Source organism: Cervus elaphus, chromosome 8 (genome assembly GCF_910594005.1).
Source record: "Cervus elaphus chromosome 8, mCerEla1.1, whole genome shotgun sequence".
Classification (NCBI taxonomy): domain Eukaryota; kingdom Metazoa; phylum Chordata; class Mammalia; order Artiodactyla; family Cervidae; genus Cervus; species Cervus elaphus.
The window spans coordinates 39,323,299-39,336,415 of NC_057822.1; the positions used below are offsets into that span (position 1 = coordinate 39,323,299).

At 36.7% G+C, this 13,117-nt stretch overlaps 2 protein-coding genes across 2 annotated transcripts in view; one reads left to right on the forward strand and one right to left on the reverse strand.

Annotated features, from left to right (window-relative positions):
* DYTN (dystrotelin) overlaps window positions 1–5,363 on the forward strand; it is a 59,595-nt gene extending 54,232 nt beyond the window's left edge. The window contains 1 exon segment of the mRNA XM_043908882.1: window positions 5,263–5,363. Coding sequence (XP_043764817.1) covers window positions 5,263–5,363 — 101 coding nt within the window.
* Window positions 5,364–8,341: 2,978 nt separating this feature from the next.
* Window positions 8,342–12,725, reverse strand: FAM237A (family with sequence similarity 237 member A). The gene is made up of 2 exons (XM_043910263.1): window positions 12,314–12,725; window positions 8,342–8,487 (listed from the first exon to the last, which is right to left on the reverse strand). The coding sequence occupies exons 1-2, from the start codon at window positions 12,723–12,725 to the stop codon at window positions 8,348–8,350; spliced, it is 552 nt and encodes a 183-aa protein (XP_043766198.1). The 3' UTR covers window positions 8,342–8,347.
* Window positions 12,726–13,117: the final 392 nt, after the last annotated feature.

A 13,117-nucleotide genomic window follows, 5' to 3' on the forward strand; every position in this document is an offset into this window, starting at 1 on the left:
GTAAAGAATACACCTGCCAATGCAGGAGATGCAACAAAAATGGTAAGCTTCATGGTCAGTTTGGCATAGTTGTTGACATAACTGAATAGAGTCATTCAGTATCGAGATCTAGGATAATAGAATTTCAGGAGACTCTGAGAACTTACTGGAAAAGAAGAAGTGTATAGAAGGGTCTCCCCAAACCTCTTTAAATTCCAAATGTTGGATTGAAAATCAGTGGCAAATGATTTGTTCAAACTTGAAGTAAAGAAATTAGATTTGAAGGAGCATCTAACACTATTTATTTTTATGGTGACAAAAAAAGGGCAGCATACTCTAGTCTTACTTTCTCATTAATTATTTTCTTTTCATTTATGAGTGAAATTTCCAATGTAAATCTATGAAATCCTTTCCTCTGCTCCTCTTCCATCTCTCTGGCTTCTGTTTACCACAGCATGTTTCAAGGATGAGAAGGCGAGGGAGTGATGAGAGGGTTAGGAGGCGAGGTTAAGGGGGATGTGGGAGCATTATTCCATTTCCTTTATTTCCCACCCGGAACCGTCATCTAAACTATTATTTTAAATAATCTGAAAATGAAGCTTGAACTTCAGCAGATTGTAGAAAAATAAAGAGCAGTGCTTAAGCAACACTGGATCTTTATCTCAATTATTTAGAAAGTAGACTTCTCAAAAGTAGCCATGAAGGTATACATAGATATACTGCCTAGGAATCCTAAGTGTATGTACTGAAGTCTTAGTCTTTCTCTCTTTGTCATATATACATGTACACATATATATGCACATATTTGAAACTCACTGATAGGAAACGGTACACAAAATTCTAGCATTAAGCTCCATGAAGGTAGAAAAAAATGTGTCTAGTTGGTTCATCATTCATTCATTCAACAAATAGTAATTGAACTTTATGTGCTAAGAGCTGTGTTGGATCCTGAGAATTCATTCAGAAAGGGGTAGATTTATGTTGTTACAAAACTGACATTGTGTGGAAAATGACTTGAAGAAGGACAAGAGGGTTTGTAAACAGACTGGATGAGAGTCTATTGTAGTCTAGGCAAGTGACAGTGGCTTAGCCTGCATGGAAGGTTATATACTTATTGCAATGAGGAAGGCTGGGAAAGCTAAGACAGAGGTCAACACATCAGGAGTTCTGTCTTGAACACATTAAGTGTAAATTGCTTGGAAACAACCAAATAGAAATATCAGAAGCAATTAACATGTACAATCTGGAGCTCAAGAGAGAGGTCTTAGTCCAGAGAAGATATTCACTATATACTGGTTTGCCTGATTAATTATTCTTGTAAGGAAGGCATGGGATCAGTATTTCCATTGCCAGAAATCTAATGCAGACTAGATAATCTAATATGTTTAAACCTCTGTACCCATTATTTTGATAGCCTTCTCTCACATCCTTATTTCATTCAGAGCCCAGATTGATTGATAGTTGCAGTCAAGTGAATTATTTTCCAATTGCAATTTCCTCCGGACTGTTGGGTGATACTAGTGGTAAAGAATCCACCTGCCAATGCAGGAGATGTAAGAGATACAGGTTTGACCCCTGGGTCAGGTAGATCACCTGCAGGAGGGTATGGCAACCTATTCCATGGTGAATTGCCTGGAGAATTCCATGGACAGACGAGCCTGGCAGGCTACAGTCCGTAGGGTCACAAAGAGTTGGACCCGACTGAAACAACTTAGCATGCACCCGTGCACACTGATTTCACAGGTGTTCCTGTTAGAGGAAGGGGGACCCCCTCCAGGGCCCAAAGGTGGGCTCTTGTATAACACATGGAAGTGAATAGTCTGAGGAGACACACAGGCTGACAAAGCAAGAGACTTATTGGAAAAAGGTGCCCGGGCAGAGAGCAGGAGGGTAAAGGAACCCAGGAGAACTGCTCTGCCATATGGCTCACAGTCTTGGGTTTTATGGTGATGGGATTAGTTTCTGGGTTGTCTCTAGCCAATCATTCTGACTCAGGGTCCTTGCTGGTGGCACATGCATTGCTCAGTCAAGATGGATTCCAACAAGAAGGATTTGGGAAGGTGGCAGGACACGTGGCCTCTCCTTTTGATCCCACCTGAACAGCCTTGAAGAGCTCCTTTCCCAATTTTGAACCAGTCTATTGTTCCATGACCAGTTCTAACTGTTGCTTCTTAACCTGCACACGGGTTTCTCAGGAGGCAGGTAAGGTGGTCTGGTAGTCCCATCTTTTTAAGAATTTTCCACATTTTGTTGTAAACTGACTTTAGCATAGTCAATGAGGCAGAAGTAGATGTTTCTCTGGAATTCCTTTGCTTTTTCTATGATCCAGCGGATATTGGCGATTTAATCTCTGGTTCCTCGGCCTTTTCTAAGTCCAGCTTGTACATCTGGAAGTTCTCAGTTCACGTACTGTTGAAGCCTAGCTTGAAGGATTTCGAGCATTATCTTGCTAGCATGTGAAATGAGCACAATTGTGCAGTAGTTTGGACATTCTTTGGCACTGACCTTCTTTGGGGTTGTAATGAATATTTCCCAGTCCGGTGGCCACTGCTGAGTTTTCCAAATTTGCTGGCGTGTTGAGAGCAGCATTCTCACAGCATCATCTTTTAGGATTTGAAATAGTTCAGCTGGAATTCCATCACCTCCACTAGCTTTGTTTGTAGTGATGTTTCCTAAGGCCCACTTGACTTCACATTCCAGGATGTCTGGCTCTAGGTGAATGATCACACCATCATGGTTATCCAAGTCATTAAAGCTTTTTCATACAGTTCTTCTATGTATTCTTGCCACCTCTCCTTCATATCTTCTGCTTCTGTTAAGATCTTACCGTTGCTGTCCTTTATCGTGCTCATCCTTTCACAAAATATTCCCTTGATATCTCCAATTTTCTTGAAGCAGTCTCTAGTCTTTCCCATAACACTTTTTCCCTCTACTTCTTTGTACTGTTCATTTAAGAAGGCCTCTTACGTCTCCTTGTTATTCTCTGGAACTCTGCATTCATTTGGGTATATCTTTTCCTTTCTCCCTTGCTTTTTGCTTCTCTTCTTTCCTTAGCTATGTGTGAAGCCTCCTTAGACAACCACTTTACCTTCTTGCATTTCCTTTTCTTTTGGATGGTTTTGGTCACCGCCTCCTGTACAATGTTATGAACTTCTGTCCATAATTCCTCATGCACTCTGTGTACCAGATCTAATCCCTTGCATCTTTTTGTCACTTCCACTGTATAAACATAAAAGATTTGACTTAGGTCATACTGAACTGGCCTAGTGATTTTCCATACTTTCTTCACTTTCAGCCTGAATTTTGCAATAAGGAGCTGATGATCTGAGCCACAGTCAGCTCTAGGTGCATATCTTCGGCTATTTTAACATCTCAAGGGACTGGAACTTTAAAAAATAACAACTAAATTTTTAAAAAATGTATGAAATGGAGTGTTGTTTCTCTATTTTTTATTACTGTATTTAAAGTTCTTATAACTATGGGCTGAGAAACAGAATATTCTAAAATAAGTTGGCCACTGGACAATATTTTATTCGGGCAATAAAATATTATTTATTCAAGGTTCTTGTAGTTCTGGAGCAGTGTTAGAGAATAAACAGTAAAAAAAGGCATGAACCCTCTCCTCTTATGTTCAACAGAAAACAGCACAGATGGAGCCAAAATAAATCATGTAACTGAAGTGTATAACTAACAAAATAAGCCTTTCCAAGTTTTTATTTCCTGTGATCTTATTTTTATTAATTGCACAAACAATATTATGCTCATCATAAAATTAAAATGGCCAAGTGCACATGCTTTTTAAAAATGAATTCACCATCATGACCTGGTACCTATTTCTCAGAAGTAAACATTGTTGGCAGTTTAGTGAATTTTTCTTCAGACTTTTTTCTTTGCATGTATGTGTCTCTACTTTCTCAGCATAAATTAGATTGTACTTGTTTTTGCTCTTTTCACTTGCCAATATACCTTAGACATTGAGCAATGTCATTTTTAAAGTGCTACATAATATCCCAGGGTATAAATATATAATAATTTACTTATTGGTATGTAGTTAAGTTGATCCCAATTTTTTATTATCTTAAGAATGTTTTGGTGAGTATCTTTATAGCATATATATTTGCACTCATGTGTAAATATGTTTGTAGGATCAATTCCTAGAAGTGGAACTTTTAGCTTAAAAATTATGCATATCCATTTTTTGGTTGATAACTGCCAAACTGAAGATCTTTCTACAGCACGATTCCTATTACAATAGATCATACGGGACCACTCAAGCCATTAATCAGTAACTATAGAGCAGAGGTCTCAAAGCATCGTCCCTAGGCCAGCAGCATCAGTATCACCCAGGAACCTATTAGGAACACAGTTTCTTGGGTCCCATCCCTGATATGCTGTAGCAGTCTGAGTTCTCCAGAACTGATGTCTCCTTTTGAGTCCAAAAGCAGAAGAAAATTGATGCCTCTGCTGGAAAACAATCAGGCAGAAGGAATTCTCTGACTCAGACCTTTTCTATTCAAGCCTTCAATTGATTGGATGAGGTCCATCCACCTAATTAGGGAGGGCACTTTGCTCTGCTCAGCCTACTCATTCAAATGTTAACCTCATCCAGAAACACCTGCACAGACACACCCAGAAAAATGTTTTACTAAATATCCAAGCACCACACTCTATTCAAATTGACACATAAAATTAACCCTTGTGTATACTGAATCTGAACTCTGAGCCTGAGACCTAGCAATCTGTTTTAATACTCTCAAGGTGATTTTAGGTTTTCTTTGGTGGCTCAGATGATACAGAATCTGCCTGCAGTGCAGGAGACCCAGCTTCGATCCCTGGGTCGGAAAGATCCCCTGGAGAAGGAAATGGCAACCAACTCCAGTATTTTTGTCTGGAGAATTCCATGGACGGGGAGACTGGCAGGCTACAGTCCATGTGATCATAAAGAGTCAGAAATGACTGAGCAACTAACACAACAAACAAAGGCGATTTCAACATACACCAGAGTTTGAAAACCGCTGCTCAAGAGTGGGCTTTCTGGTTACTCAGAATGCTGCTTGGACCTATGGGAAAATTCTCTTTAAGAACCACAACTTGTCTCGATTGGTAATTGATCAAGGTAAATGATACCCATCTCATTTGCAGGCTAGCTTAGAGAAAGGGCATTGCCACCAGGAACTGAAGAGAGATGAATTTTAGTTCTTCTCTGTGCTAGAACTTTATTCAGATCAGTTTAAGGACCTACAGGTGCTTTTCTCTGAAGGACTTTCCTTCTGCTGATTTCAGACCTAAAATCTTCAGTAAACCTGGACCTGTATTGTGGAGCTGAGGGAGTGTGCAGGGCCTTCTCTGCCCTTGATCAGATCACCTTGACCGACCTGAAGTGAAAAGGAACCCAGATTCCAAGGCCCCTTAAGGTGATGACGAAGCATGTTTTCAAAATCTGTACTGACCACACTAAATCTTCTACCTCTTTCTTGATAGTCTGCTATGAAGCATGACGCAAATTTTATTTTTTTAATCTCTCTCCTCTTGTGACTTATTCTTCAGAGTAAAGCCTTGGGAGTGAGGAGAGGTAGAGGGAAATGGAAAGAAGAAGCAACTCAAATCTAGTTGTGCTGTACTTCCAACAGAGGCCCTTTCTTTGAATACATTGGTAGTCGTATTCAAGTGTGTGGTCTACAGGCATTTGTGCAACTATCTTCTTCAATATCTAAATTTCCAAATTGATGACCTAATTTTCTGTCCAGATACTTCTGCTGGAGAACAGGCTTGGCAAAGAACAAAATAAACACACACAGGAGTGCATGCAGAACCTGTCAGATCTGAATAAACCTTGCAGATTCTATCAATGTCAATTCTCTGGTTGTGTTATTGTACTATATAGTTATGCAAGATGTTACTATGGAGGGAACCTGGATGAAGGGTAAATAGGATGTCTCTGTATTATCTCTTACAATGTGTATGACTCAGCAATTGTCTCAAAATAAATTTATTTTAAAACATGAATGTTTCTTACTAAAATCCCACGTTCAATGAATCTGATCAAAGTACTTCTGTGCTTCCCTCCTCTGTATGTATGATTAGGGTATTTAACTGAACAAAGTTCAAAGTAGTAACTAACACTTTTAAACTGTGAGAGTGTTTAGCTTCTACACACCGTATATGTACTAGCTCATTTAAACCTCACAACAAACCTAGTAAATAGATATCTCATTTTATAAGAAAATTAAGGCACAAAGATGGTCAGTAACTTGTCCAAAGTCGTCACTACCTGATGAAGTTGAGCCTCGAACCCAGCTCTTGGGCCTGTACTCTAACCACTGCTTTCAACTTTGAATAAAAATTGCTTTGGTTCCATTATTTCACCTATTGTCTGGATGTGCAGTTCGTGTTACACTTAGAGAGACTGTGTGCTCTTTTTCATATGATCCATAAATTCTAGTAATGTTTCCAAAGTGAAATTATGTCCAACTGGGTAGGATTAAGACTATGTTATTCCTGTTCAATCTCATCCTAATCTTTTTGAATCTGCTTTTTAGCCTAACATGATTTTTTTTTGTTGGGGGGGGGGGCGGTTGTTATTCAGCATATTCACTCTTTCTTACTTCCTCCCAGCTTATTCCTTGCAAGTTTGATAAGGATGCCCCAGAGCACCGGTCAGCAAACTACAGCCCAAGGGTCAAATCTGCCCACTGCCAGTTTTGTGCTGGCTGTGCATAAAGAGAGGTTATTACGTTAAAAAAAGAAATAACTGGAAAACGTCAAATGACGAATAATGTTTTCTAACACTTGAAAGTGACTTGGAGTCAAATTTCAGTGTCCACAAGCCAAGTTTTATTGGAACACTGCCATGTTCATGTATTTACATGTTGTCTACAGCTGCTTGCCTTCTACAAAGACAGAACTGATTAATTGCACCAGAGACTAGATGGCTCACAAAGCATCAGAAAAAACTGGCAGCCCCTCTCGTGTAGGACCGAGGTGTAGGAGGAGTAAGGGGCAAGCCGTGCAAGAATGGCATCTCTTCAACGATGTATAACAGATAATGAGTTTATGTGATACTTTTTAAGAAATTGATATAAGACATTAGTGAAAGTAGCACAAAAGTAAAACTATGACCCTCTGTAGAAATGGTAGTCAAAGAATGGCAGCTCTCAATGTGCTCATTCTTCTAATCAAGTTAAAGCTGAGGCTGGGCCCCCTTCTCACTTCCTTCCCCAGACTTCCTTCCCCTATCATCAGGATCTGGTGAATCTTCAGATGCAGCTATGTCTTCTAATGTTAACCCTTTGGATAAGATTTATTATTTAAGGAGGCCCTAAATCTTCAGTGAAAACACTTACTGAGACTTCCTTTGGATCTAGGAAAGCAAGTGAATTGCTAACATAGCTGAAATTCACTCTGGTTTTCAACCACCAGTTATAGTAGTCAGAATGATTGGCAAGATGAACATAATTAGAGATAAAAATAGCATTATGTCTGGGACTCAAATAAATTTGCTAATTGGACTTCTTTGCAATGAACCTTATTCAGGCCTGGTCATTTTGAGGAAAAATATTTTTATGGGTTCTTTTCTTATAATGCTGCTTTTATTTTTAGTTTGTTTTTCAAAGCAATTATATCAATTATAGTCATAATATTTAATCCAATAGAAAATATACTAATTGGAGAAAAAATTTATACTTACTGCTATTTTGTTAGAGTTTGGATTATCATTAATGGTAACACTGAATATTGAAATAAAAAGACTTCAGTAACATTACTTGGGGTCCAGAGCTTTTATTAATCTTGTTTCTGTTAGTAGAATTGCTTCATTTTGTTTTTCACATCACTCAGTTCAAAATATTCAAAAATATTCTTCCAAACAAAATTCAGGTAATTAATAAGTATAGTATCATATGCCTGTGCATAAGCAATTCAGTGATTGATGTCTTTGAAGCCATGCAGTGTATTCAAATTAAATGTCTAGCACTCCAGTTCATTAACAATGTCAAACATCCCAAAACAATGACCAAAATGAATATAAAGAATCTGAGTAGCCCCATCCAACCCCCTCCAGTATTCTTGCCTGGAGAATCCCATGGACAGAGGAGTCTGGGGGCTACAGTCCATTGGGTCGCAAAGAGTCAGACAAAACTGAAGCAGCTTAGAATTCACAGGTCCTCTCTTTCAGACAGTGGGATGATCTGACAGCACTTGAAGGAATGTGCTAGCAGCCTAAAAGAATGAAGCTAAGTACTCCGAGGGAATGTGGTTTAATATTTATCTTTTTACACTCCCATCATTTCAAGTAAATGAATGATCAATAGTCAAGAAAAATATATATATTTGTTTAAATGCCAAGATGTGTGTAGCTCTGAGGGTAGATTTATTTTCTCTTTATTTCCAGGCCACTGGTCACTTTTCCAATGAACTTTGATCTGCTCCTATGCACATGCATGCTTATCAAGTCTTCAATCAACTCTTTCTTCTTTAGGGAAGGGGTTCTTGGTTGCTGAGAATAGGCACCTGAAAGTAGAAAAAAGGAACTAATCATTAGATCACCAAAATATTTTCAGGCTGATTAAACATCAATGACTTGATTTTAAAAAGAAAATTTTCTGCCACTCTATTTCTGCTACTCTGCTATTAAGGTTCTGTACAAATTTATTGCAAAGGTATATGTGTAAATTTTTATTTATGCAAAAATTTGTGTTCTATAATGTTTAATTATGTAATATGAATTAAGTAGATTATAAGAAATACATTTCCTATTGGATTAATATGTATTAAAGTATACTTTTCTGACTAGAAAAGTTAAAAATTGTTATATAATATAAAAATTAAAAAAAAAACTTTAAACCATCTATAGTATAATCTTCCAAAGAGAATCATAATACATACTTTATGCCATAATTTAATTTATCATTACCTGACTATGGGACATTTAGATTATTTCCAATTTTCTGTTACTATAAATAATATTGCAGTGAAGAAACTTGTACTGCAAAATTGACTACAGTACCAAATGTTTCTTTAGAAAGATTTCTAGATAAGTAATTTCTGAATATGCTACTTAAAAAATTTCTTATAGTGAGTAAAGCAGAAAATCAAGCATTTGTAAATCTAATTTGTATTTCTAAAGCATTGTTTTGTCTTCTGCTTAGTGTTTAAAAAATAAGCACTATGAACATTTGTCAGCTAGTTAGACACCAACTGCAAACATCATCAAATTCTAAATCTAAATGTTAATTTTCATGTCAAAGAGGAAAGCAAAGACTCACAATTTTTCTAGACCATCCAAACTACCAAGCTCCGGAAGGCAAGTTTTTCTGTTCCTCTCAGGGGCAGAGCAAGATTTGTTGAAGCAAGGAATCATCATTTTTGATACAAACAAGGATATGCTTAAAAATCCTTTCATTTGTATTGAAGCCTTTACTAACCCATGAGTTAACCTCAACTCTGTTATTTTCTACTTGGGAGACATTATCAGCTTACAGTTTTCCTAAATCAATTTATCATTTTCTCTCTCATTCTCTCTGCCTATCTGCCTATCTGCCTGGGTATAACCTCTTCAGTCTTCTGAATATTTCAGCATTCAGTTTAGCTGGTATTTTTCTAGACAAATTAATGATGCTCTTCTGAGTCTTTTCTCAAACAATGATATCTTTAGGTCTCAGAATTTTGGCAATTTTCATTTCTGGATCACCTCTGTTCCTGCTTATCATCATTATAAAGCACCACAGTGTCTAGGTCATCACTAAGCTCAGGAAGTTATCCTTGGAGTAAAAAGCTCTTTCAGATTCTTCCTATAGGTAAATCCATGCTTTTCATACATTCATTTTTTATAAGATCACAGAACATCAGAACATAGAACCTTAAGAGACATTACGGGTCTTCTAATTTTTTCCATATCCCTCTTTTTCAGATGAAGAAACTAAGGGTTAAATAAGTCAATTAGATTGCCCAAGGTTATATAGCTATTTGATATCTCTTGTTTTTATATTTGCTGACTCAGTATTAACAAATATATTAAAAAAACAAATATATTAACATACAAAGTTATATAGAAGTTCTGTGTTTTTAATAAGGTATGATTCATTGCAACATTATTCAAGTGTATTTAAACTATTTAACTTGAAGACATCAAAATAGCAAGAACCTTTTTGTGTATTATGGAGACACTTATTTTAGTTCTTCTCTTCTGCTCTGATGATGTAATTTTCCTGAGAACTATAGGGACAAACACCTCTTCACTCTCACCCCATCCCAACCTGATAGAATATTAATTCCCTGGAGACAAAAAAAAAAAATTAGTAGAGAATCTGTGCAGGTACATCCAGAGTCTAGTTGAGCCACTAGAGATTTAATCAAGCCTCTTGAGATAAAATCTTAATGTTCCTGCAACTATTTAGCTTTACAACATGGTGTCTCCTTGACCCAAGACCCTCTTTGACTGTGACTATACAGTATAAATGGAAAGTCTTACTTCCTGATATGCAACAATTGATTATGTCAAACATTAAAATAACTTCAATAAAGTAAGATGTTTAGTCCTACTGCTTGCAAAGTTTTCAGATCAACTGGGTCAATAGCATCTCTGTAGCAAGACGAAGGAAGTGACTTGCAATGCTGAAGACAAATCCACCAGTTTTTTTTAAATAGAAATGTTGAAGTGTGCTCAGAAAATTACATGTAGTCTCAGACTATTTTGATAGCCTATTGCAAACAAGCAAACTGAAAGTATTGTTTGAGATTCTATGTATATCTACATAATTATAATATAGAATTATAGTACATAATATATAATTATAATATCATTATATGTGATATATTTATAGATTATTTTCATGTTAAGTTGAACACAAATATTATTATTTTCATTTATTCTATAGATAAAGTAATTCAAAGTGAGTGTAAAATACAAAACCAAGAAATACTGGTAGTAATTTGAGTATGACAGCTATATAGGAAAAGAGTGGTGGGATAAAAAGTCTATAGTACACATGAAGAAAATATACAGTGCTTACTAATGTCAATATCTGGGCGGCCTCTGTTCAAAATATTTTCAAAATATTGGCAACCAACATTTATAGACACTCATATTGTACTTCTGCTTTAGTAACTAAGCTGGTGAAAGAATATTTCCTCTAGGAAGTGAATTAGTTTAAGTGACAATAACATTTGCCAAAACAATAAATTTATGTATAAATAATACCAGTGGATTATCTGGTTTTATGGATCAGTTAATCATATCTTTTGTTATTGAGATTAAAACAAATTAAATATTTAAATGTTCTACAATATCTTGAGAAAAGATTTATCTAGAACTATCACTGTTAGTTGCTATTTTAATAGATTTTTCCATTTTACAATTATATAACAATTCTCACAACAAAATGTGCAAATGAAAAAATTATTTTATTTTTCAGTTTTCCACTGCTTCATAAACAGTTAGTGCCACTCGAACAGCCCTTTTTGCAAGCTTTAGAAGTTCATTGGTTGAAAACAACACAGAAAAAGGAACAAAGACAGTATGAATAAGGCTGTTATCTCTCAGCTTACTCACAGTGCTTCATTCACCCTCATTCTAATTCTATAAGGGAAATTTTTTTCTAGTGCCCCCAGAGAAGACTGATACATGTAAGACTGAAGATTTATATATCTTAAAATATTACATATTTGAATATATATTTATTCAATGAAAAATCTAAATTTGTAGGAAGTCCCAGATTTCTAAAAATTAATTACTCAGCTTGCTGGAAGTTAATCACTTATTTGAGATTTGTTCAGAAAACAAGGAAGAGTGAATTTGCAAGCCAGCTGATTTTTCTACCATTTATATCATCAACTAAGTGAATTTCAAGGAGTCCTTCTATTTATATGAAAACATTTGGGTTATTTTTTTTATTTAAAAGGGGTAAGAGCGCGTGTGCTGTAGGTGTTCCTCAGGCTTATATTCAAACTTCCTGATTCCATAGCAAGTAAACACAGGTTATGACTACCAATGTTGAACCTAACTGAAAAAAAAAATGTAAATTTTGGGGCATCCCTTTATACCTCGATATTGTGTTTTAGGAATCATGTCTTTTCTTACTTGTCTATCTGATTCTTCTTTGCTGCTATTTACCAGAAGTATGAAGATGAGGACAATATGTTGATTTTTTAAAAGCTACCGCAAATTACAAAAAGAAGTGTTAAGTATCTTCCTATCACTTGTGTGTTCTTTGGGTTCACCCCCAAGAAGACTATGTGTGGCAATGGATTCCCCTAAAGCCATTTCCCTGTTCCTCACAATTCAGCACATTCATGCTTGGTTACCCTTTCAAGAGACATGGGGCCTGGGGTGGACCACCTTTTTTTCTCCCTGTGTGCTGTGGATGCACTGCTGAGATCTTCACTTCCTCTCCAGTCAATTGTCTTCTTCCTAAGCCATGGTTTCTGGAGAGAACACAGTCCACATAGATGTCCCAGAAGAGTTGGGCCAGATCCCAAAACAATGCCCCATGCTGCAAGTTTTCAGATGACTTCAGGTAGATCATAAAATCCCAGAAACCTGAAACAGTGTTAGAGATTCGAGGCTTCCACATTTCCAGGAGGAGCACTGAAGAAGATTCCCAGCACTGAGGATCAGCTTGGTTAAGAGCCAGCAGATCTGTCTGGCTATGACAAAAGAAAGGAGACACACAGCACATTCCCACAATGAGCAGGGAGCAGGTGAGACTCAAGGGGTGGTAGATCCTTCCTCTGTTTCCAGGACTGGCCATGACCTTGAAACTGCACAAGATGGAAATATTTCATATGAGTCCCTACTTGTGCTCTATTCGGTAAAGAAAATAATTATGTCCTTTAAGAACCGTGGTGCCAGCAATGGAAACATACCAGTATCCTTAGGAAAAGTCTTATCCTACCTCCCACAAGCCCCACTCTATCTAAAATGATGCATTGTCAAGCCAGGTAGCCTAAAACAATGATATTTAGATTAAGAAAGATTTACTCCTAACAAATGCTCCTTTGTAAGATAAATAAAGCTGTTTTTCCCTAGTACTGAGAAATATAGTTTAAAGGAGTATTAGGTGAAATTTTTCAGTCTTGCTACATGGCTTTATTATTCTATAATTTAGCCTAGCTATCCTAAACTAAGACTCCCAAGCAATTA